Genomic DNA, 24,689 nt, shown 5'->3' on the forward strand with positions numbered 1-24,689 from the left:
AGACATTTAGTATAACTTTTCCTCCTACAACACGTTCTTGCCGTAACATTTGCAGCAGGAGGTGAGATGGCAAATCCTGGGACTGCTGAATAGAGCCCTGTTAGCGGCCCCCGGTAAAAACCACGCTTACTCCTAACGGAGCCGCAGCTGAGCCCTCCTTTTCTTATAAAACTGTGCAGTGTGTTTGCTAATTCCTTGTAACTTATTTTTGTGTGCAGAAGAAAGATTAAAAAAAAAAAATTACAAACTACCCGCTACTTTAACCCCTTTTTCTGCCAAACCCCAATCCCTTCCAGCCGCCCAGCCCTCATCCCAATGAGCCACCTTGCAATAGCAAACCTGAGAGTGTGCGTGAAGGAGGAAAAAAAAATTCGGTAAGGAAAACAGAGCTCGGGTTACAGCTACGGAAGGGTTGTTAAAAACAGTGAGTAATTTTTGTTTTGAAATCCAGAATGTAGGAAAACACCGTTTAGGTTCGGTCAGGCGGATGTATTTGAGTTGAATAGAAGTGGGGTTAAATGCAAACGGACTGGGGGAAAAGCAGAAGTCCCACATAACGTTATCCAGGGTCTGATTTTTCACCCTTGTCCCTCTAATGAGGCTGCTCCGTTCTCAGGCAGCACCGTGAGGACCGTCGGGTGAGACGGGGAGGGCGAGGGTGCTGGTGGCCTCATCCAGCCCCCGTGCTGCTGCCACCCCGGGATGGCGCATCAGGCCCTTGGCAGGGTGCTGGGGTGGCGGGGTGCTACCTCTAGCAGCTGAAGGGAGCTGGATTATCTAATTTAGGTGCCCAAAACTGAGAAGCCAGCCTAACTTCAGTCCCTGAGCTGGTTTTGCAGCGCTGCTCGCTGGCCGCGGTGGCCAGTGGGACCTTTGGGCAGTTTTTGGATGCCCAGAGCAGCCCAGCAGAACGTCCCGCGGGTGATGGATGCCCAAAGCCTCCTCCCAAACCAGAGGTCCGAAGCAGCAATAACCTGTGTGTGTGTTTGTCGGTGTGTCGTGACGTGCACTAACGCCGCATCCCAGCTGGGTTAGCCCGGACACCTCTCACTGCTGCAACCCGGCTTCACCGCGTCGTGAAGCGATGACACCCGACTCGCTCTGCGGGCGGTTCGGCTGCTGAATGACAGAAACCGAGTCCTTTGTTCGGTGTGTTCTGGGGAAGGCGCTGATAAATAGCGGTGCGACCTGCCGCCAGCTCTCCCCACGGGCTGGAACGCCCCAGCATGCGGAGAAACGGCCATTTCATTTCTCTTCCTTAAGAAATGTTATATGTTCAGCTAATGAATGTTTAAAAAAAGCCTTTTAGCTCTCCGCTGTGGGAGACCTTCCAGAAATGGGAAATGCTGGTGTGTATCGCTGACGCGCCCGTGCAGAGCGGCTCTCCGTAGCGCCCGCGCAGGCAGCCGCAGCGATACCCAGTGGCATCCCAGCCGTGTCAGTGCACACGTATAAGGTATGCTGTAGTCTTGTTTCCTTAATTTAAAACTTGGAAATTTTGTTTTCTAATGTGTTGCAGAAGAAAACGAATGGAGCCCCGAACGGATTTTATGCGGAGATCGACTGGGACAGATACGTAAGTGTCCCCGGGAGCCTCCTCTCCATCCAGCACCCACGCAGCTCCCAACAGGGGACCCGGGCTGCGCTCCCATGTCGCCGTTTTGGCTTTCTGGGTGGCTGTTTTGGGCAATGTCCAGGTGTTAGTTGCATCTAGATACGTATTTTGTATCTGCATGTTAATTAAATGGCATAAAGCTGCCCAGAAGCCGGGTGGCTCCGAGGCGAGGAGAGCGCTGCCGGTGCCTGCGGGACGTTGCAGCTCCCCAGAGGAAACCCTGGGCTGCCACCAACAACTCAGCATTGCAAACACCGGTCTGCAGCGGGGCTGGGTGCTCAGCCCCCACTACATGCCCCGGCGGGTGCCGTGCCGGAGCACGGGTGCCGTTTGCTCCGTGCAGCCCCAGAGGCTACCAGTGGGCTTGGGCTGCATGGGGCTTCGCTGGACATCGCTTCCTGCAGGAGGAAAGAGCTGCTCCAGCTTTCCAGGAAGAGAATTAGCATTCCTAATTCTTTTGGGGGTTTTTTTGTGCCCTATTCAGAATTCACCGGAGCTCGATGAGGAGGGATACAGCATCCGACCCGAGGAACCAGGCTATATCCTTTATTGTTGGCTTTGCCTCCCGGTTTACAAACCGTAAGACGAGCTGGGGTTCACAGGCAGGCCACTCTTTTTATCTCTATTATTTATTTTCCCCCTTTTATTTTCCTTGTGAGCTGTCACTCCAAAGCTAAAATTGGCTCCTGGGGGAATTACCTGAGGCAGTAGAGCAGAAGGTGATTTTAATTGCCTTTGATCCACTGCTATGGAATGGGGGGGGAGGCGTGAGCAGCACGGGGAGCACCCCGGAGGGGTGCCCCGTGGAGACCCCGACGTCCCACCCCATCTGCGGCGGGTGCACCTGCGGTGCTGCGCGCTGTCGCTGGCCGGGCGGTGCTTTGGCACAGCTGGTGCTGTTTCGGGGCAGAAAGGGTCTGCGTGGCAGTAAAAGCAAAACGAGCAAAGATCGATTCGCAGCTCCCGCAGCGTGCCCTGCCAAGGGGCGAGGAGAGGTTGATGGCCGGAGCCTGTGCCGAGTCCGTAGGCTGGCAGCGGGTTTTAAGCCTCCTCCTCGCAGCTGGAGGAGGATCAGTGGAAAAGCACAATTTCTTCCTCTGCCAGCACTGAAAAGCGCTGGTTCTCTGCGGGCGATGAGCCAGTGCAGTCACGACGGGGAGGAAACCCGGACGCCGATGCAAATCACTGCTGGGCTAAACCAGGGCTGGCTGTATCACTGTCAGCACCAGTCCCCGTGTCCCGCACACGGATAAAGCCGTGAAACATCACGGCAGCGGCAGGAGGATTGGCCCCGGCACGCTCCTCCTGCCCTGGGGCGCTTGGGATAAGCATTTCGGGACCACCCGATTCCCACTTTTCAGGGAGGCTTGAGCCTTGGAATGCCAAGGCTCTGCCCTTGCAGCAGAAGGAAACCTTCTTTAACTGTGCTCTACCTACCAAAGGAAAGCACTTCTACTCCTCGAGTGAATCCGAAGAGGAAGAGGAGGCACACAAGAAGTTCAACATTAAGATCAAGCCTTTGCAGGCTAAAGACATCCTGAAGAGCGCGGCGACGGTGGACGAGCTGAAGGCGTCGATAGGCAACATTGCACTTTCTCCATCCCCCGTGGTGAGTCCTTGGCGTTTCCGTCTCTTCCCCCGGTTGCAAAAGCAGTGGTGCTCCGCCGGGCTCATCCCGAGCGAGCAGGGGGCTCGTCCTTAGCTGCCAGTGATTAAGTTTGTGTTTGCACCCTCGTTTATAGGGTCTAGTCTATATAGAGCTGATAATGTGACTGCAGGTAGAGCTCAGATGTGTTGCAGGGATGTTTCCAGTTCAAAATGTCTTAAAAATTCCCCTTCCTGTTCATAAAATAGGGTAACTGGGGTCAGAATATACTATTCCCTTATTTTTTCCCTTTTTCCTCATTTCTCAATGTGGTCATCATTCAGGATATAAATTGGATGGGTCTTACCCTGATTCCTGGGACAGGAAAAGCATCGGTGGGGTTTTCCACACCGCTGCTATGGGGTGTTAGAGAGACATTTCCCACCTCAGGGGTGAATCTGGGGGTTCCTGGAAGGAAAGGTCTTGTCTCCTTAGTCCCTCCCGGTATAAATACCATCAGCCTCTGGTTTTCCTAAGGCTTGTCAAGATTTCTGTCGTCTCATCCCAATCTGTTCAGCCGTGAAAAGATTTGATTTTTGTCTTTCAGTGGGCTTTAGCGTCTTTTCAGACAAAGCTTTCTGTGACTTAGAAATAGCCCGTAGCTGAAGCGTGAATGAATCTCAAACTCTAAGCGAAGATGAAATAAACCTACTGCGTTTGTATTTCCTCTTTCCAAACCAACGCAACGTCGCCAAGGCCAATGAGAGCTTCTGGGACAAGTCACTGTCCTTGGACACGCCGAGTCCCTCTGGCATGGCTCTGCTTCCCCCCGATGCTTGGTCCCTTGTAGCGACATGCGCTTTTGGATGCTTTTTGCACTGTGAGCAGGGAGTTTCTGGTGGTTAGCATTCAAGGGTTAGAAACTGCAGTCGGCTGCTTTGGGAAGCACAAAAAAAAAGAAAGGGGGGGAAAAAAAACCCACCCGAAAACCAACAACAAAACCCCGTACGAAAACTAATCAAAAAAGGGATGGGGACGTTTTGGAGACTGGCAATTATTTGTGAGATAAGTGGATAATTTTGATCAAGAGAGAAAAAAACCCAAATTTCTTATTGCGAAACCAAGCTAATTTTGGTTTTGCAAAGTGATGGCCCCAGCAGTTTGGCGCACACACGTGCGTACGTATATATAACGTGGGAGACAGCATTATTTTGGGAGGAGGGAGGAAATAGCGCAACACTTTTAAAATGGGATAGAGAAAGCACTAAGACGTTATTTAAGGGGCCAAGTCTATATTTGGTGTATTCTCCTTCCCTCGTGGCTTTTATTTCTGCATCCCTTGCTGGCAGCAAGACCTTACCACGGGGGTTCGCTGCTCCGGGCACCGCAGGGCACTCGCCCATCCCGGCTCTGGCACCGCCGTGGCGGAGGTGGGGATTCATTGATTCTGTACGGCAGCCTGCGGCATAGGGATTTCGGAGAATCTAGCCAAAAAATATAAAGCAAGGTTGTCTCTAGCCATAAACAAAGATCTATTAAGAAATTATCAAACGGTTACGCTCAGCTCCTAGCAGTCCAAAGTTCTTTTATTATTTTTATTCTTACTGATGAAATACTTTTATTCTTAATGATGAAATACTTGAATAGTTTGAATACCTGAATAGTGAAATCCAGCATACAAGGATTAGGCTGATGCGGTCAGCATCTCGCCTTTTCCAGGGCAACAAAACCCCACAAAATGTGCATTTTGCTAGATACGGTTCTGTGCCTCCTCTTCTCCATGGTGTTTTCCCTGCTGAGGTCGGGAGGGGGTTTGCTGTCAGTTAGGAAGGATTTAGCCCCTGGTGAGCGTGCCTGTGTGTGTCAGCGTGGTGCGGTCTGGATCCTGCCCTTTGGGCGCTGGGTTGGGACACTCGGCGCTTTGCTTGGGCGAAATCCCTGTCCCCGTGGGCAGAGCGCAGCCCGGGGCTGGAGCCGATGCCTCCCTGTAAAACAGCGCAGACGTGCTGTGTTCATCCCGAAGGGCTCAGGGAAAAACCCTGTGCTGGGCTGGACAGAAGGAACCGTGCTGCTTCCCTGTGTTGGGATCCAAAATCCGGCATACGGAGCCAAAGGGCGCAGATGGGGAGGTGAGCGGTGCCACCGCCGAGCAGCCGGGCGCTCCCCGGCACGTTGGGTCCTGGCAAGCGGCACCGGCCCCTCTGTCCGGGAAAGCACCGGTGCCCCGGGCAGGAGCTGGCTAAAGGAGCTTTGCATCTGTGGGAGTTGCGTGCTTTGCTGTCAGGGTCCCTGTCCTTGTCCTGGGCTCATCTCCTCTCCAAAACCAGCTGCAAAGCCCTGCTCCGGCACCCCGTCTCTCCTGTGCACCGGCCTCTCTGGGAGAGAGCAGCGGGATGGGAGATGCCGTGTCCATAGGCAGTCCTCCTCGTCCCTTTGGGGCGTAAATCACGGTGCCTTAACTTGAAGACAAGAAGAAAACTGGAGATGCTGTTGTAGACTGGCGTCAGCTGCATCCCCTGTCTGAAGCCCAATAGCTTAGGTCTCGTTTCTCGAGGAGACGTACGGATGCGGTGGTGCAAGCCGCCCGCGCCACGCACCGTACCAGCAACAGCCCGGCGCCTTCAGACCTCCCGCCCTCGTCCCTGCTCCTTCCCAGCGGCAGCTCCACCCTCTTTGCACCACGGAAAACTCAGCCCCAGGAGCGGGGGCTTTGTCGCCGTCTTAAAAAATAGTCACTGGGCAAAGCTGATAAGTAGCGGCCTTAAATTTAAGCACTTTGGGGTAAAATTGTGCTTTTGACTTTCCTCTCATATGGACCCTTCCCAGAAGGGTTAGGAAATGGCATTTATAGCTAGCAGGGCCCGCTAACGACAAAGCACGCGAATCCTTCCCGTAAGGTGCCTCAGGTGCAGGTTTTTATTTCTGCGTGCTCTCTCTAATCTCTGTCTGAAGGAATGACAGCCGGGCTGGATGCGTGCACGGCTCTGCTTTCCTGTGTGTTTAACAGCGATACACCTGACGCTTCTGGTCGTAATACAAATCTTTTATTTCTGTATTATCCCTTCACAGAAAATATCTTATATTCTCATTTTCCTTTTTTTATTTTTCTGCATTCTTTTAGAGGAAAAGTCCGGTAAGAAATACAGTTTTTTTATCTCTTATAATTTTTTAACAGAGTCTTGTGTTCCCTCGTTTGCACGGTCCCTGTTTTGCATGTCTCTAGAGCTGAAATGTAAAATGCAAATAACAAACCCTCCCATTTTTGAAGGCGTGATGTTTATCATTTTTCTCCTCCCTTGATTTAACTCAGAGCCTTTTAAAATAGAGCTAGGCTGTCTTTGCTTTGAACGTACATGGTCTGGGTGTGTCATTTGGGTGAAAAGACTGGTGGTTTTGGACAAGACGTATAAAGGCACAGTTTTATCTGGGCACCTTTTACGTACATCGTTGCACATCAAAAGGTATGAGAAAGCAGAAAACCCCGTCAGTGGTCGATGACCTCCGCTGCCGCTGTACACGACGGTGATGGTTTCCCCGAGAGGACTGGCCGTTCTGAGCCCGAAATGGGGACGTTCACCCGCTCTGCGGGGTTTGGGTTCCCTCTCCGGACGCTGCTCTCCCCCTGCCTCCCACCCCACCAGCCCACGGGTTCGGGTGCCGGGGCTGGGGGGCTGCGCGGAGGAGGAAACCCACCCGGCGCTGCGCCCCTGTGAAGCCATGATGGAGGGGTGCGATGGGCGCTGGGGGACTTGGGTGCTGACCTGTCGCTCTCTGACCAGGTGTTTCTTCTCTCTTCCTTCCCGCTGACTGCAGCGGCGCAGCCCGGTAAGCACTCGCGCTCGCTGCTTCTGCCACCCGGGAATGGGGGTGCTGGCGGGGTCGGAGTCCGTGCCGGGGTTCCGCCGTGAGCCGCAGGGGAAGGGGAGCGGGGCGCTGGTGCCGTCAGCCGCCCCGTTGTGTGACCCCAGGTGATGGTGGGGCCATGTGTCCCCCCCGCCGATGCAAAGGGGTCCCTAATGATGGGCATCCCCCACGGCTCGACCTGGATCCTTGCAAACCCCCTGGAGACTCGCGGTCCCGGGGTACCCCCGCTGCCCGTCACCCACCGGCGCAGCTCCCGCTCCCCTCTCTGCCGCACAGCCCCGGGTCCTGTGGTCGGGGGGGGGGTTGGCTTTCGCTGTGCGCGGGCACGCGTGTGTTGTGTGGTGAGAGCGAGGATTTAGATTGCTGAAAATACAGTATTTGGCTTAGATCGATTTGCAGCCGTCAAACGTGAGGATTTGGGGTTTATGCCATTTCTAATGGGGTGAGGGTGCCGGTGACCCCCATAAGGCACCGGCAGTCAGGATGGCCGCGAAGGCAGCACTGCCAGGTGATGGCTTTACGGGGCTCAAAATCCTCTCGGTCAGGTTTTCCTGCTCCCTGTGTGCTGGGAGCAAACGGGGTTTCAGAGCGCACACGTGCGGCTGGGTGTATTTCAGCTGCATGCGGTAAATACCACCCTAGGCAGGCAATTCCTGCCACATCTGCCGGGCTGCTTCGCTCCTGCTGTGTCCCTCCTTGGGGGACTATTGCCACATGCCCATGTCCCTGTGCATATCACTTACCTCCTGTCTTTCTAATTCCAGGGGACGATTAAAAGGAATTTATCCAGTAAGTATGTTCTGCAGCCTTCAAGAACAGTAATTAGTGCTGGCAGTGTGGTGGTGGTATTTTTTTTGGGGGGGGGGGTAAAGGGGGAAGGGGTTAGGTTTGCTTTAAAATGGTCCTGGCAGAAATGATGGCACCCAAATGTCTTCCTTAAAGAAGGCCATATGGGTACCCTGTCCTTGGGGTACCCTATAGAAATAGGGCAGCTGCCTGGTCTAGCTCTCCATAGAAATAAAATCTGAATTAATAAAACAGCCCTTTTTCTGCCAGCGTCTCCATAGCAGGCGTGGGACGGGACACGTGCTGTGCCGGTGGCACGCCTGCTGTGAGCCCTCCTGCCGACACAGGGTCCGGGTGGGCTGGGGGTGATGCTCGGGGGGCGGGCGGGGGAACGGCTCTAACCCCGCGCTGTCCGTCCTGTGCCGCAGGCGAGGAGATCGCACGGCCCCGGCGCTCCACGCCAACACCGGACCCCGCCAGGTCAGTACGGAGTCCATCGGTATAATTCTCCAACACGGCTACGTTCAGGCGCATCGCCCTGATGTGGTTTTTAAACGTTTTGATGGGTGACTGCATATTTACACCATTGCTCGATGAGAAGCATCTGTTTTCACCTCTGGATTTTGATCCTTTTTCATGTATAGCTGGATAGGACAAACCAGAATAACGCAGGGAATTCACTGGGTATTTACTGCTGTACAAATAGTGCCAACCCACCCGCTAGCTGCCTCGTCAAAGACACCGCTGCAGAAACATCACTTTTACAACTTTTTAGGCTCACGAGACAGCCAAACGTTTGTGTTTTGGTGTTTAAATAAGCCGCGCAAACGCTCCGTGTCGCTGGATGTGAGAGGCACAGGGAGCTTTGGGTCCGCGGGCTCTCCGCTCGGGCGCGGTGTGAGCCGATGAGAAATGCGGGGAGGTGCCCAGGCGGCGACGGTGGATCTTCCCAGAGCGTGGCCGAACACAAAGGTGCAGAATCGAGGTGCGGGGCGGCAGTGGCACCCCTGCTTTCGGGTGCACAGCATCCATACTCGGCTCTCTCCCCAAGAGCAGCGCGGACATCCACTGCTGGAAGCCGCCTTGAGCCTGACGGATAGGGAGAGCTGGCAAGTGTGTGTTGCGGGTGGATATTGATTTAGGACATTGATTTAGGAAAGCAAACAGACTAGTCGGTACGGAGCAAAGGCAAATCTCACTAGGAGCATGCGGCTGCAGGGTTTTACTCAAGGTGCGTTGGAGCTGAGTATGGTCCATACCTTGAATTTTTTTTTTGTTAATTTTTTTATTTTATTTTTTTCCTTCTCCATGCAGTCTGGAGTAGCTCTGGCTAATCCTAAAGCAATTCCCAGAGCCTTGGGCACTACAGGCTTTGCACCGCAGTGCTACGGCCGGTGCTACCGCTCTCCTTTTTCTCTGCCTGAAGCCCTGTGTTTTGCCAGGCGCTGGTTAGTCTAGAACAAAAACGCTCCCTGAAAATACACATATTTGCACTCAAGCACCAGGTTTGAGTACAAACCCGAACCTCACGGTTTCCTCTGTGCTTGTCTCGTCCCGCAGCAAGAAAGCCGGGGAGGACCCGGCCGCGCTGGCACCGCTCTTCGGGCCCCCGCTGGAGTCGGCGTTCGAGGAGCAGAAGCTGGATGGTGGGTCGGGGGACACGGGCGGCATCCCTTGGCGGTGGCTCCTGGCCGTGCCATGCCCCCGGGATGGCTCATGGCACCCAGCTCTGCCCGCAAGCGGGGTGGCCCCGGTGATGGACCCCCCCAGCGTGCCTCTTAAAGGAGGGGAAAACCCAAAATTAAAGCAAGACACAAAGGGGCGTGGGGTTGGGGTTTATACGGGTTGTGTGGAAAGGGAGCAAGTGTTTAAGTCAATCAGTTAATTCCCCGGGCTTGGGACAGAGTCTGCAAGAGAGCAGCTAATGAGTATTAAAAATACTGACTTTCAGATGAAACGCCGGTTTTGCCGGTTTAGCAGGCTCGGCCGCTGTACCTCGAAGCGGTGTGTGTTTAACAGCGGCGGCCGTTAGCTTCTGACACCGCGGCAGCGTTGCGGCGTCACGCTAATTTAGTGGAGGGAAGATAGGAACGGAGCTGCCTGGCAATGCTTTACAGCTCCCCGTGCCCGTCAAGGCGTCACCTCACTAATGTCATTTTTTCTCCCCAGAAACGGCGTTCCCCTGGACAGGAGTATAGGGACACTTTGCTCCTCCCCAAGCCTTTTTTTTTTTTAAAGCTTTCCCAAAGCGCAGTGATCTTGCAAGGCTTGTTCTCCCCAAAGAAAAACCCCATTCACTGGCTGGAGCGGCTTGTTCCCGGAGAGGTCTCCTCCTCCCGGGCTCTGCTCGGCTATCGTGAAATGGCCGCTGCCTCTTGTAGCCTAGTTATGCCTTGTAATTAATGACTCCGGTTAATTATTCTAATCAAAACTATGTTTGCATGCAGTTCTCGGCACGTAAACCAAGAAAAATAGTGCAAAATGTTTAAATGAGATATAGAAGAGGGTTCTGCCCCCCCACCCCAATCCATGTGAATACAGTTGGATCTTTTCATTTTAATATCTGGGGTTTTTTTCTGTGTATCCTAAAATTCCAGGCAATTTCTGCAATTAATGCAATGTTTCACTTAATGTAATAAGCCTCCAAATACGTAACTGGCATTGTGTTGTTTGTCAAGCAGCATGAGTGTCAAACTAATTGCATGACCTGTTTAAAAATCAGGCGAGCTTGTAATTATCTACCATTACAGAAAACCCCCTGTCTTTAATGAGAGGTTTCTGTCACTATGTAGTTTCTTCTCTTTACAAGCCTCAGATGAAGGCATCTCATCTGTGTGTTCTGGTATTTGTAAGACAATAGTTTTATCGATGCCCTTGCGTGTGTATTTATTAATTTTTGATCTTTCAGCTGCTCTAGACCAGCCTGAGATATGGGGTTCGGTCCAGCCCATCAACACAGGCGTAGAGTCCCCAAAGCTACCGAGACCTTTTCCGACTGGAAGTAAGTGACCGTGCAGGTTATCAACCGAAAATAAATGAATACGTACAGAAATCAAATCAAACCTTTTACTTTTCCTCCCCCAGACTCTTGCAGTGTGAAATTCTGAAACATTTTAATCCTGTAGCAAGTTAGAGGGGTTTTTCTTCCCCTGGCTCGACTGTGGCCGCAGTGCGTTGGGGGGAGGAAGGACAGGGGTTTGATGAGGGATGGGGTGGGTGGTACCCAGGGCGGGAGAGACGATGAAATGCGCTTCTGCTGGAGCGTGCTCGATTTGCAAGGAGAAACATCTCGGCTGGGGCAAATAGCCTGTGCGGAGCCAGCGGCTAAACCCGCCCTGCCCTCGGCGGCGAGGAGCACCCCATCGCTCCTGTTAATGACGCAGCTGTTTGGCTCGAAAGGTCGGAAGCGCCGGTTTCTCCGGGCTAACATAAGGAAGGGCAACGCAGCCCTGAATCCCTGGTTTTGCTTGTGGCTTTCCCCATTGCCCGGAGCAGCCGGGGGAACCGCAGCCTTTCCTCCTCCCTAGCTGCAACGTCATTCCTTCCTTATTCCCCCCTGCTCCTTTTTCCCCTCGCTAGCCGTTGGCACAACCTATTTCGTGCCAAACGCCCTCCCCAGCCCTGGTGCTGCCGGCTGGCCGGTGCCGCTGGGCCAAGGTCAAGGCAACCTCTGGCCACGTCACGAGCTCGCAAGGCGATTTGTGAGACCGGAGATTGAAATGGTTGCTTAACGGTGCCGAGCCGCAGCCGCGGTTCCGACTCGGATGCTATTTACATCTGCTTTGCAAAAATGCCCCTGGAAAGCAGCGCTGGGTTAATTACCCACGGCGTTCCTCCTCCCGGATCCGTGCGGGATGGCCACGTGAGAAACGCGGAGGCAGATACGTGCCTCAGAGGCTACAGGTTTTAATTAAAATGGTAATTCCGGTTTTTAAAACATGCAGATAATCTGAAGATTGAAAAATGAAAAAAACAACCAAAAAAACCCTAAAACCCAACAAAAAAGGCGACCAGCGATTGCTTGTTGCTCAGCAAACACCCACAACTCCCGGGCTGCCGGGATGCTCCTGCTCGCCCAGCACTCATCCCAGGGCTGCTTCGCACCTCGGCAGCACGCTGCCGGATCCCCCTTCCCCAGCAAAGCTGTGCACATTCCCGACCGCGCTGCTGAATTTTTTCCCCCCCTTCTCCGCTCTGTTTTGCAGCTCCTCCGCCACTCCCACCGAAAAACATCCCGGCCACGCCGCCGCGCACCGGCTCTCCTCTGACGGTGGGAATAGGTAAAAGCTCGGCGCCGCAGCTCCTCGCGCCTGCCGTCGCACGGCCCCGGTAGCCTGGTCCAGAGCCCACGGGGGCTGCGCTGGGGGGTCGGGTCCCCGTGGCTGCGTTTCGGATGTGGCTTTGGCCCTCGTGCATCCTCTTCCCTCGCGTTCGTGGCGCTTCAGCGGATGCTGCCGTCAGGGTGATGCTCTAGAAATGGTGCAAAGATGCTTTTGACTCCCGAGCCAGTGTTGACCCAGTGAAATTAATGCGGGGGGAGGAGAGAGCCTTTGGTGTCGGTCACTTCTAGAAATGAAACGCAACGTTAGCCTTAATGCCCTGCTCAAAATTGGGAATAACTGGGGTGCTGTTACCGCCTGGCGTGGCCTTGCACAGTCTGTGCTTCGGAAATAACGGGGCACACGGTGCCTGCCTGTGTCAGGGGGGGCTGGTCCTGCCCTCCAAATTCCTGCTGCAGTCAGGGAAGGTGGGAAAAGCCCCCCCAGGTCCGGCACCTGGGGATGCGGAGGGGCAGGGGAGGGAGAATGAAACCTGGAGCAAAGGACAGCCTGAAGGAAGGGATTGAAAGATGTTGGTGGATGCAGCCAGAGGACATAAGGTGCTTAGAAGCAGATATAAAGTGCTGATGAGCATGTAATTCATGCTGCTGGCGGGGTGCTGTCTGCTGGAGCTGCCGGTGTCGAGGAAGGGTGGGCAGTCCCTGGTCTTCAGACAGGGATGCTGTACGGACACTCGGACACTCGCATGCAGGGCACCTCGGGGCGTTGTTAACATCGCCATGAAGAAATCCCCTGCTCTGAGCTTACTGCCCTGTCCAGCCATATTTCATTTGTGCCCCCATATCTTGATTTTTTTTTTTTTTTTTTAACTGATCTAAGCAGCCAGGCTGGCAGAGCGTCCACCTACATACGTAAATTCATCAACACGAGCAAACGCAGCGCCCGGCCATGTGTGACGGTTTATTTGCTGGGGTCTGGCTTGCTGCACGCTTCAGCCTGTGCATCAAGTCAAGCAAGCGGCAGAGGTCTATTTCTTTTGGATTTAGCGAAACTATATTTTATCCCCTACACGGCGGACCACAGCTGGCTCCCCCAGACGCTGACAGGAGGGAGCCCGGAGGGCACGTTGGTTTTAGCCGTATGCACGTGGCTGTAGCGGGGCCACGGGTTCCTGCGCTGCCCTGGGGCCGTGGCCGCGTTCCGTCCTGGTCCTCACCTCGTCCCTCCGTTCCGTCCGTGCAAAACGGGGTCACCGAGCACTGGGCAGCCTTCCTGAGGTTAGAGAGCTGCCGGCTCCCCAGGCTCCAGCCCTCGGGGGAGAGCAGCGCAAGAAACCAGGGTAGGAGAGGAAGGGTGGAGGATCTCCCTCCTCTGGCTGTGTGACATCTTGCTGATGAATCCCATCTCCATGCCGGTTCTGAGGTTAGATACGAACATCGATGTGTGGTAGCTCAGTTAGTGAGCAGAGCCCTAAAACACCCTTATCTGCTGCTGCTTGCAACTGAAATACATACACCCTGTCTGCTTTCCTGTACTGCATGCCCAGCACCAGTTCTCAGAGTCAAGCCAGCATGTTTAAATATATATATTTATATGTACGTCTCTATAAATATATATATCGTAGAGTGCGCAAGAGAACTGAGTGCATAAGTTTAATATCCGCTGATAATCCAGAGTGATGGTAATGACCTAACGACGTTATTTAGACGATACGTAACAAAGGCTGAGAGCCAGCTGGAAATTTTGGGAGGCTACGGGACTGTTGTGTACGAAGCAATGGAGGAGGAGGCGGGCTTGGCTTGTGGTGCATGCTCGCTCTCGTACAGTGTATGTATTTCAATCCTGGGGTTCATTACGCGTTGCACGTGACCTGGCATAGAAACTTTCTTGCACATGAATTATGTTCCCCGGCAGCTTATAAGAAAACACGCTTTTAAAGCATCTCCTCTAGAAAGTAGCTGACGTAGAGCCCCGTAGAAAATAGTGCGACTGCAGCTCTCTCGGTTAATGCTAAGTGTAAAATAAACTACTTTGACCACAGGAGGGGACCAGACAGCAGCAGAGCTCAAAAGTGACAAACTTCCGTCCATCAATGACTTGGACAGCATTTTTGGCCCCGTGCCATCCCCCAAGTCTGCTGCTGTTAACGCAGAAGACAAGTGGGTCAATTTTTCTGATCAATCCCCGGAAAAGGCGACTCCGGAGTTGACGCCCAGGGAAAAAGCGGTGTCCCCGCCAGCGGCAGCGGGCAGCCCAGCTGATGTTCCAGCGGCCGAGCCCTCCCGCCCGCTCCCCTCGCCGCTCCACCTGGAAGATGTTCACAAGAAGGTTTCTGAGCAGCCCCACCTTAAGGATGATAACATGGAGCCGGCTGCCTCTCCCAAAGATTTTGGGCTGGGACAAAGAGCGACCCCACCTCCCCCTCCGCCACCCACCTACCGGACGGTGGTCTCCTCACCTGGACCGGGCGCCAGCAGCGGCACGGGAAGCACCAGCGGTACGTCCCGCGGCGTTGAGTGTGCTTCAGTGTGGCCATGACCGCATCTGCCATCCCCTCCCGCCTGGTTGTGCCTGTGCCCAGCGCCCGTGCTCCCACCCAGCCGTCTCGTGCTTCCACGTCCAGCGTCTGCCCTCAGCCTCCTGTGTCCTCTCCCCTGCTCCTTGCTGCGTGTCTCATGGTCGGATGGGTCTGACAGCCTTTCCCCAAAGCTCCTGCGAGCCGCCCTTCCCACCTCTGCTACGCACATAACCCCCCGACGCAAAATTTGGCATAGGATTGCCGTTGCTGCAGCTCCGTCCTCAGTAGGCTTCAGAGTGAATGTAGGTGGAGAAAGTTCAGGCAAATAATCTGAGCGAGCCTCAGAACCAGGGGGGTTTAAATCTGTTGCAGACAGACAGGTCACCACATACCCTCGCCTTAGGGCTGCCGAGACCAAATAACTTGCAGCTCAAAGGTGGCACGGGTCTGAATGGCACTTGGCCCCTCTCGGCTGTGAGGGCAGAACCGGATAGGTGTGTCTGGCAGGTGCTGGCTGCCTGGCTTCACCTGCTTAATTATAAATGCCTGTGTGCCCGTTAGGGCAAACGAGCTCATCAGAGGTTAGCTTACACGAGCTCTCCCACGGTGCTTGAGAAGGTGCAACCTGATCGTGTTATTTTAGAGGCTGACCCCAGGGCACTTACCGTATGGGTGCAGCCAGAAGGTGCAAATTCCCCTCCCCGCCAGCTGCCGCACTGCCCTCCTGCATCCACGAGAAATTATTTTGGAGAGCGTTACCCCCGCCGAGCCTTGCAGGCACCTCCGGCTGGTGGCGGGAGATGATGGGTGCGTTGGGTGCGCAGCTCCCCAGCCCTGTGCCCGACCACTGTCGCCAGCCTCGTGTGAGTCTGAAAGCTGTGCCGTCTGCTTTGGGGGTTTGCCGTCCCCGGGGGGCTGTCCCCCCCACCCCGAGCGTGGCTGTCGCTGCGAGTGTGGCTTGGCTTCAGTGGTGGTGGCTTTTCTGTGCCGGCGGCTGTGGGGTGGGTGGGGGTTCGCACGGGGGCTGCAGTATCCGGCTGCGGGTGGCACCGGTCGGAACTGGGACATCTCTGGGAGATCGGCAGCAGGAAACAGCAAGCTTCTTCCTGCGCTGCTCTTCACCCCGATACCAACTGAGCAACTGCCTCGCGTGAGCGGAGATCCGCAGGATGGGGACGTGCTGGTGGCTCTGCACCTGGGGATGGATGGAGACCCCCCTCGGCGAGGCAGAGCTGCCTGTTTGGGAAGATCTCCTCCCCAGTGATTACCTCCCGGCTCACTTCGGTGCGCTCTGCAGCCTGCTGACGCCTCAGCCTTGCCCAGCGCGGGACAGCGAGCTGTAAAAATGCCGAGCGCCAAAATACGCACACAAAAATGGTGCAAAATATCTTCAGAAAGCTGCATCCCATGGCAGCCAGTGCGGATCCGGCACCCTTCCCACCCCCGCCCTCTCCACCTTTCCGAGGCCCGCGTTGCTGCGTTCGGCCCCGGCGCTGTCCGGCTTTCGGATGCTGCGGAGCAGAGCCATCCCAGGCCCCCCTCCTGCCATCGCGTCCCACGGGAGCCCGGCCTCGTGGGTGTCACCGAGGGAGGGCTGGGGACCGGCATCCCAGCACGCTTCTGCTTTCATGCTGATTTACAACACGCTGCCACAGTTTCTCGCTGTAGTAAACACCCAGAGGTACATCGGTCTCCCAGAGACCTTAAATACCTGAAGAACGAACCTCCCTGGAGGAAAGCTGGCGACGGCAGGGCTTTGGCTAGCGGGTGGCCCCTCCTGAGCCCGGGCAAAACGCACTCTCGAAGTCTCCGTCTTGTGACGCTCGTTCAGTGCTGCTAGGTTACTTTCCCTGGATAATTCCTATTTTGTCAGGCTTTTACTGGGATAAGGAAGGAAAAAGTCAAACTTCGGTTCCCAAATTAGGCTTCTAAATAAAAATGGCTTGAATTTCGGAGTTGCGCAAATAAACAGCCAGGATTTGCTCTCTTTCAGCAAGCCCATCTCTTGGCTTAGCCTTCTGCCGTTTACCTCTCGGTCTCACTTCTATAGATCCGACTTTGCTATTTCCTTAAGCTGAGCTATCGCCCAAAAAACTTACAAAACGGATTCTCTCGTAAGCTGGAAGATCAAAGCTAAAGACATCGTTGTAGTGTTAGTCTGAGCACAACACGCCGCTCCGCAGACCGTAACGTGCTGCTGTGCTCCATGCGGTCCGGTAGCAAACACCAGCTCGGCCGTGCTGCAAAATGGGGTCTGTGTCCCCCCCCACACCCCTGCCACCCCTCTTATGGGTGCAATCTCCGACCGCTCCGTACAGCACCAGCTACTGCTGAACTTACCCCGCAGGGAATTGCTGTACGTGGAGCAAAACAGTCTGCTGGGTATCCTCTTACGCATCTGTTAGAATTTCTGTTTGATTGCAAAAATCCCGGGGGGAAAGCCTTTGCTTCGTGCACGGAGGCGATGGGCACGGGGGTCTAGGGGTGGGCAGCTGTGGGGGCCAGCCTGCGGCATGCTCACGGCTTCCGTTTGTTGCAGGTTCCTCGTCCCCAGCTCGCCCCAGCACGCCGCTGGCCGCCTGCGGCACCCCTCCGCCGCCGCCGCCCCGGCCCCCCTCCCGGCCCAAGCTGCCCCCCGGCAAGCCCGCCGTCGCCGACGTGGTACGTTCACGGCCGGGAGCGTGGCATGCGCGGGGGATCCATGCGCTGGGAGGGCGGTGGGTCTGCCGTTGCAGTCCGGTGAGACGGATCAGCGGAGCGGAGCAAGTCATTAAGAGCATGTAACCCGTGGGTGCTGCCTGGGCTGTTTGGGGTTTTCTGTAATCTATTCACCGAGGCAAATTAGGCGTGGAAAAACAGCCGCGCACACCTCCCGCTCTGCCTGCGGGCGCAGCCCAGTGATGCCGACCGCGGGCGAGCGGTGGTTCGCAGTTACGGTAAAGGCAGAAAATGGGTGCGAAAAGGGACGGTGCCCACGGGAAGGGTCCGGCCGCCCGGGGGGAAAGCAGTGCGGGTCTGGCCACCCCAGAAAGGGTGTCTGGCTCGGGGTGGGGTGCCCGGCAATCTTTGGTGGGGCTCCCCACCGCCGTACTGCGCCGGCTGGGCTGCCGGGTTCTGCCCCGCCACCCCGGGCTGCTTCAGGTAAGTTGTAGAGAATCTTTGGATTGATGTTATGGATATAAAATTATCTCCAAAGGATCCATAAGGACCCAATGAGCTGCTCCCGAGGGAGCTGGCACATGGTGGGCACCGCTCCCTTCCCGATGCCGGGTGCATTAAATCCGTCCCGTGGCCCCTGGATCTCCCGTCCTCGGTGCGGATGGGGACTTCAAACCCCCAGACCCGCGAGAGGGTGGGAATCATCTGCCATTTTTCTAGGTCCAGACTAAAATGCCATTGGCACTGAAAGTTGCTCAGTTCTGCGCTCACCCAGCAGCGCTGCCCCGGGACGCCAGCGGAGCCGCCCGGCCTGGAGCTACGGAGGGTTACGGCTTCAGGCTAAAGCTTCTGTTTGTTTGATGCAAATGTCGCTGTGCATATATTTTCTTTAACCTTTTGTTATTTTATGTTTTTCTACAGTCCAGGCCTTTTAGCCCTCCTATTCACTCATCCAGCCCTCCTCCGATAGCACCTTTAGCCCGTGCTGAAAGTACTTCTTCCATATCTTCCACCAATTCCCTGAGTGCAGCCACCACTCCCACCGTTGGTAAAAACATACAGCACTGCTGTTCTTTCACCTTTCCTACCTCCGAACGTCCTTAAAAGATTCCTGAAACCCTTTTCATTTGCTAGAGCGGTTCTTCGGGTTCACGTTCATTAAGTTCCATCAGGTTTTTAAATGCAAAAAGGGATTTGGGGAGGGGGGTGACGGATCGTGAACGTGATGCTGCTAGGGAAGTTTTCTTTGTGGCAGCTCTGAACGTTGAGAAAAATGAATGTTTGGTGAAGGCAGAGGTTATCACCAAGTGAAACATATTACAAAATGTGCTTATGGTCTGTAAATTCGATCAAAATAAGATTATTTTTTTTGTGGGGAATGCTTGTAGCCGGGAGGGGGACGGGGCTGGAAGCCAGACGGTGGGATCCAGCAAAAAATTAATATTAAATCTTCTTGAATGTCTCAAATTCACATTTCCCCTTAAAGCGGTAGTGGGAAACGGCATCTTGGAAAAAGCTCTTCCAAACCGTTAGCTTGACATGTCCTAGAGCAGAACAAAGTGCTGCAGTTTACTTTTGGAGGAATGTCCCGAAAAACAAGGGGTTTGCCAAACCTCCCAGGTGCCCCCCCGGGGCCTGAGACAAGAAATGCAAATACAGTCTGGCTGGCAGCTCCCAGGCTCCATGTGCTGGGTCCCTCGCGCCTCCCTCTTCCGTCCCCTCCGTCCCGGCTGCCGGCGCTCCCTCCTCCGCCATCCCTGCCATCCCACCTGGCTGCCGGCCCCACCGCCTCTTGCTTCCCGCAGCTCCATCTTCCACCAGGACATCCCTGCTCCTTTTTTCTTTTCTTCCCATGTTTTTTGCGCTGAGCACGCCTGGTTTGCGTGGCGGGGAAGGAGCTTTGCCGGCGACGGCTGGCATAGGCTGGCAGATGGGCTCTGTGGAGGGAGCTAAACCCCAAACCTCCGAAAACCCAAACCTGGCTGGTCTTCGCGTGCGCTCGGCCACGGTCCCGGCTGCAGCGTTTCCCACCGGCTGTCACCTTACGAGCGGTGGGGAGCAGCAGCGTCGCCACCCCAACACCGCCTCTGACGGCTGGAAGAGCACGGGGTGGCCTGAGCTGCGCGGCGGGTGCCCTCCCCGTGGTGCCGGTGGCTGAGCGTGCCCGCCCGAGCCCTCCCCGTGGGTTTGCTGGAGTCTCCGACCTGCGTCTCCGTCCTGTTGTTTGCTTCTCTCTCGAGGTGTTGTAGATGCTTGTACCTGTTCGCCGGCTGTTGGTCACCGTCACAGCATGCTGCTGAAAAAAAACAATTGCATCTCAAGCGAGGGGCCAGCCAGCCCCGAGCATCCCCGGTGTGTCGGCTGTCGGTCCTGTCTGTGCCCGCTGTCCCGCAGCTTCGGCAGCGAGCCGCCGGCGGTGGGGCCGGCGGCAGCCTCAGCCGGTGCTTGTGGGCACGGTGGCCCTGGGGCGCCCGGGGCCGTGGTGGTAAACGCGATTTTGGTGGAGGGGAGCAGCCAGGCTGAGGACAGGGATGGCGGTGGGGGTTCAGGAGGCTGGAGAAGCGGCTAAGAAATAGGGGCTGCGTGCTGGTCCCGTAGGCTGAGCAGGCAGTGGGTCCCTTAGGCTCTCTTTTTAAAGTTTATTTTTTTTTTCCTCTCTAACGCATATATTTTTGTAAACAAAAGTTGCTGCTTGATGTTTTTAATGACTTGCCCACCCCGAGCAGCGGGGGTTGACGCAGCTGCAGGGGCGCGAGAAGCTGCGCCCACTGGCCCCAGCGGCTCCCACCCCCTCCGCGGGGGCTTTCCTTGAAAGAGAGCCGGAATCAGGGCTCTCGGGTCCCCCCTCGGCAGGGGACATTGAACGGGGCACCCCCAGATTGCAGATTTTGCACTTCCAGCGCCGTGCAAACCAAGTGGCAGGTGCCGCGTTGCCAGGATTTGGCCTGGGAAAAGGGGAGCAGGCAGGAACAGACGGGGTTTGGGAGCTGCTCTGGGAAAGCCCAAGCATCTCCTCGTTGTCCCCATCAAGGCGGCCGGAGCGAGGGTGGGCATCCGTGCAGCGCTCACCTTGCTGCGCTGGGCTGCAAACCCATAGCGGAGGAGAGAGTGCCTCTAACTCCGGGTGTGTCAGGCAGAAAGAGGAGAAGAGAAGGTAAAAGGCGTGCAGGGCAGAGGGGGGCCGGGAGCAGGGCTGCCTGGGCAGGGACGGGCAGGTCCGTGGGCACAGCAGTGGGTCGGGGACCGCTGGGGGGTCCCATGGGACCGTGACGGGGCTGGGAGAGCCCGAGCTGGCTGGGGCTGCCCACAGCCCTCGGCTCGCCGCCGCGTCCGGCTCCACCACGCTCTCTGTCTCTTGTTTCATGTGGCAAAGTCCAACGGAGTTTGTCCAAGAGCATGCGGAAGAGCGATTTCATTTACTTGTCCCCTGCACTGTTCTGGGTTGCTTTCGTTGTGGTTGCATGTGCAGTCTGAATAATTTATTGCAAAGAAAGAAGCTGTTATTTCTGTGTCAGTGCCCCTTCTGTTATTTTTCTCGTTAAAATCCTTCTCTGTCTTTTTTCATTGATAACATGCACTGCTCGATTTGGGATTTGTTTGTTCGTTCTGTTGGTTTTTTTCTTTTTTTTTCTTCTTTCTTTTGCCTTTCTTCTCTTTATGTTGTCAGAAGATGATGCTTTTATTGACAAGCGTTTGAAAGGCGCTGTGAAATGCCTGCAGGTACTGTACTAGCAGGGCGCTTTCGAGACATCTGCCTTGGGAGCAGGCAGCCGCGGGTGCCCCCAGCACCCGAGCCCCGGCACCCACCGCTCGCAGCACCTTGCATGACAGTTTCTCAGTGACAAAAAAAGGACTGCGAGGTGAAAGCCTGTCGCCTCCTGCATTCAAAAAGGTTAATTTAACAGCTCAAAAAGCTGTTTTTCCCCCCCTACCCCTAGTTATTTCAGCAGTACCTGGTGTCTAACGTGGCTCTCGAGGTGGTGTGAGTGCAGGGAGGCAGTGGTTGTAATGGGAAGGGAAAAATTCCAGCTAGGCATCTCCTGCTCTGTGTGCGTGTGTCTGTTTATCTGCAAGTTTTATGTCCTGAACTGCAATGGAAAATATCTACGTTCCACTGTCACTTATTTTGCACACCGGCGTGGCACGCGGTTGCAGCATCCCGCCGGGGAAACGCTCGCTGCTGCTGTTGTAGCAGGGCAGAGCCGTCACCGGAGGTGAAGAGGATAAGGCGTGTTGGCCAAAATCAGCGCAGTTAGAATACGCTGACGGAGTGCACGAGCCGAGAAGCCTCTTCTGCTCTAGACAAAAAAGGGAAACCCACCCCAAAATCCTTACCAAGCGGGCAAAAATACTCTTCCATCTGGGCTTCCATAGCTTTGCTTTCTGCTTTCTGTTTCCTAAGCCAAAACCAGAGTTTAAAAGCCCCTCCTTTCCTTGCACGTGAACGGCTTGCAGCGCCTCGTCCCCTCCCCGTAGCGAGATAAATGACCTGCTCTGTGACTCACACTGTGTCCTTCTCTCTCCCTCTCCTTAACCTTTCCCATCCCGCTTCAACTCCTGGCCATACAGAGAATGAACAGCCTTCCCTCGTTTGGTTTGACAGAGGAAAGTTTTATTTGACTTTCGAAGGTAAGTAGTGCATAGCATACCCGGTAACGACTTGCTCCCCTTGCTCTTGCTCTCTGACTCCCGGGGTTTCCTTCAAAGGCTCCAGTCCGGCTTTCCGTGCGAAATGCTATGGCTACTTAGATGACATCGCAAGTTCAACCAGACTAATTTTGATTTGATTTGTGCCGTTTATCCCGATGATCTGTTTCCCTCTTTATTTATTAAAAAAAAAAACCAAACCCCAAACAAACCAAAATCCAAAAGAACATTCTCGTACCGAGGCTGCGGTGAAAACCAGAGAGCGAAACCACTTGCACTGCCGAGGAACTTGACTCTGTCAACCAGGGCTTCTTTCTACTCTCCCTCGCAAGCTGCTCGTTCCCCTGAGCGGGCCGTGGCACGGTGCGGTTAATTAAAAACCAAAGGGCAACGGGTTCTCCACCGAGCCGGGGCCCCCTCCACACCTCCCATCAGATTTTTCCACGGCGAGGGGTCGGGAGCGTGCTGGCACTGCCGGCGAGCGCGGCTGAAATGCCCCCAGGTTGTGCTGCCGGGGCGGCTGGTCGGAGGCGTCGCGGGTTTCGGGGTCCCTCGTCGATGAGAAGGCACGTTGGGGAGGGCGCAGGGGGAGAAGAGCTTGTTTCGGGGCGGAGGGCAGCTTCTCCGAGCGCAGCATCCCGTCTCGGAGAGGGCAGAGGCGCGGGTGCCTGGGCGGCCAGCCCCGCTCCAAGAGCCCTGAGGCTTTGGAGGAAGCCTCATCACACAGACACCGTGCCAATGTTTTCCTTTTAAAAAGAAAAGAAAAGCGGGGAGGTTTGCTAGCAGCGGGAATAGGTGCTTTAAAACCCGAAGGAAGCGCTTTGAAGCTGTTGTGCTTGCGGGCAGAGCTGGGGGCTGCAGCTGGCACGGGGCGTGCCGGAGCACGGGTCCCACGGGTCTCGCTTTCTGGGAAGCGTGCGATCCGTGTCCCCTCCAGCAACCAGCCGAGTGGCCCGGCATTGCGCTGCCTGGCCGCTGAGCACGGGGGGTTGGTGTTTATGGAGCAAACCCCGTTTTGGTGAGCGTGATGCCGCAGCAGCAGGAGAAGGCAGGGATGGAGGCGGTGGTGACCAGGGGGTTGGTTTCTTCTTTCCTGCCGCCTTGCCTTTTAATCGGCCACAGCTGCCGGGCCCCGAGGTCCCCGCTCCGACGGCAGCTCCCGGCTTAGACCGGGGAGGGGGTCGGGGAGGAACTGCTTCCTCCCCATCCTCATTGCAGTTTTGCTGTTTCCAGCAAAAAACCCTTCCTGAGTTTCCTTTCCTCGGTGCCAACCGCCTGCCCGGAGCTTGGGGAAGAGCTGAGCGCGGCAGGGCAGGGGCCGGCGAGGGCTGTGCCGGCTGATCGCTGGGTCGAAGCAGCCGCCTTCGAGCGTTATCCCTCCGTACACGTACCCTGGCACTGCGCATCCCCCCTGACCCCCCCGCCCTGTGTTTCCTCCTCTCCCTCGCTCGGTCTAGCACCAGCACTGCGAGCACGTCTAGAGTTTGGGGGGGTTTCTTGTGGTTTTGAGTATTAATATTTTTGAATGGAATATTTGAATTCTTGTACTCGGTTCTGGCAGTGTGAACGGTCCAGAACGGAGCAGGGGTTTGTCCTGGGCACGCCGGCCGGCTGGCACGGCAGCAGGGCTACAGGAGCGTGGCACTGGCTCCAGGCTCATCTCACGTCCCGGGTTGGAGCTGTCTTCCATGCGCTGGATTTCCTGATCTATCCCTAAACCTCTGAGTCCAACTTTAAAAAAAAAGGCTAAACTTCAATGCTCATCTCTAGGGAGGTGAAAGGAGATCTGCCGAGTTTGGCATCTGTAACTCAGGGCGTGAAATGCTAGAAGAGAAATGATCTTTTGTTTCTGGGTTTGGGGCTTTTTGTGCTCAGATCCGTGTATTTGCAGAAGGGGGGTAGTTTGGTCGTGTGTGAAAAGACGCGGTGCAGCTTTGGTGATGCTCTCCTGCATACGCGGGCAGGATCGCTGGTACTCAGCTGTCTTTACTCCATGTCTGTATTTTCCACCTTTGTGTAGGGAAAAGGAAGGCAAATGAACCTGGTGCCCTGCTTATGGCTGGATCCAAAGCTGCATAAAGTGTGTTTTTTTCTTCTCCAGTATTATCAGGTCATTTTTGCCAAAATGAAAAATTTCTAAAAATTACTTCTGAAGCAGCCACTGAAAAGCCAGATTTTTGGTGGAGGCGTGCCACAGTAACTAGACTTGTCTCTCAAGTTTCTGGAAAAGAATTCTAGGCTTTAAAAGAGATTAAAAGTTTTATTAAAATACTTGTTTAGTCTCTGAAGCCATTAAGAGAGGAATATATAGGTTCATGAGGGAAGAGTGGAGGGAACCGAGAACCCTGATTGCCAATTCCATCCACATGATTTTTATTCCAAGTCAGGTTAGAAATGTGGAGGATATTTTGCTGCTGTCGCTGTTCAGATGAACTCAGATTTTCAAAGGCCAGCTGAGCCTGGTAATAGAGATACGTGAAATGGGCCGGTTTATTCTTGCACATAGAATCTTTCATTCTGGAGAATGAAGAAATCCCATATACGCACAGAGAAATGGTGGAAGACATGAGAGACTGAAAATCAGGGAAAAGGCACGTTGGTATGAGAGATGCCCACCCCTCGTTCGATGCTCCGGTGCAGGTCTAGGCTAAACCCGGCTGCAGTCGGATCGTGTACGTTTGGGAGGTGTTTTTTTTTTCTCTCCCGAAGAATAATGATTATATTGTCAAGGATCAC

At 55.0% G+C, this 24,689-nt stretch overlaps 1 protein-coding gene across 1 annotated transcript in view; it reads left to right on the plus strand.

Annotated features, from left to right (window-relative positions):
• Positions 1-24,689, plus strand: part of SGIP1 (SH3GL interacting endocytic adaptor 1) — a 39,060-nt gene that overhangs the window by 8,045 nt on the left and 6,326 nt on the right. The window contains 16 exon segments of the mRNA XM_059822226.1: positions 1,520-1,576; positions 2,100-2,154; positions 3,049-3,224; positions 6,322-6,333; positions 7,014-7,025; positions 7,829-7,853; positions 8,279-8,330; positions 9,411-9,496; positions 10,759-10,851; positions 12,056-12,130; positions 14,172-14,627; positions 17,188-17,309; positions 18,228-18,354; positions 20,974-20,988; positions 20,991-21,026; positions 21,876-21,935. Of these exon segments, the coding sequence (XP_059678209.1) occupies positions 1,520-1,576; positions 2,100-2,154; positions 3,049-3,224; positions 6,322-6,333; positions 7,014-7,025; positions 7,829-7,853; positions 8,279-8,330; positions 9,411-9,496; positions 10,759-10,851; positions 12,056-12,130; positions 14,172-14,627; positions 17,188-17,309; positions 18,228-18,354; positions 20,974-20,988; positions 20,991-21,026; positions 21,876-21,935 (1,459 nt within the window).

This window comes from Gavia stellata, chromosome 10 (genome assembly GCF_030936135.1).
Source record: "Gavia stellata isolate bGavSte3 chromosome 10, bGavSte3.hap2, whole genome shotgun sequence".
In the NCBI taxonomy this organism is placed as follows: domain Eukaryota; kingdom Metazoa; phylum Chordata; class Aves; order Gaviiformes; family Gaviidae; genus Gavia; species Gavia stellata.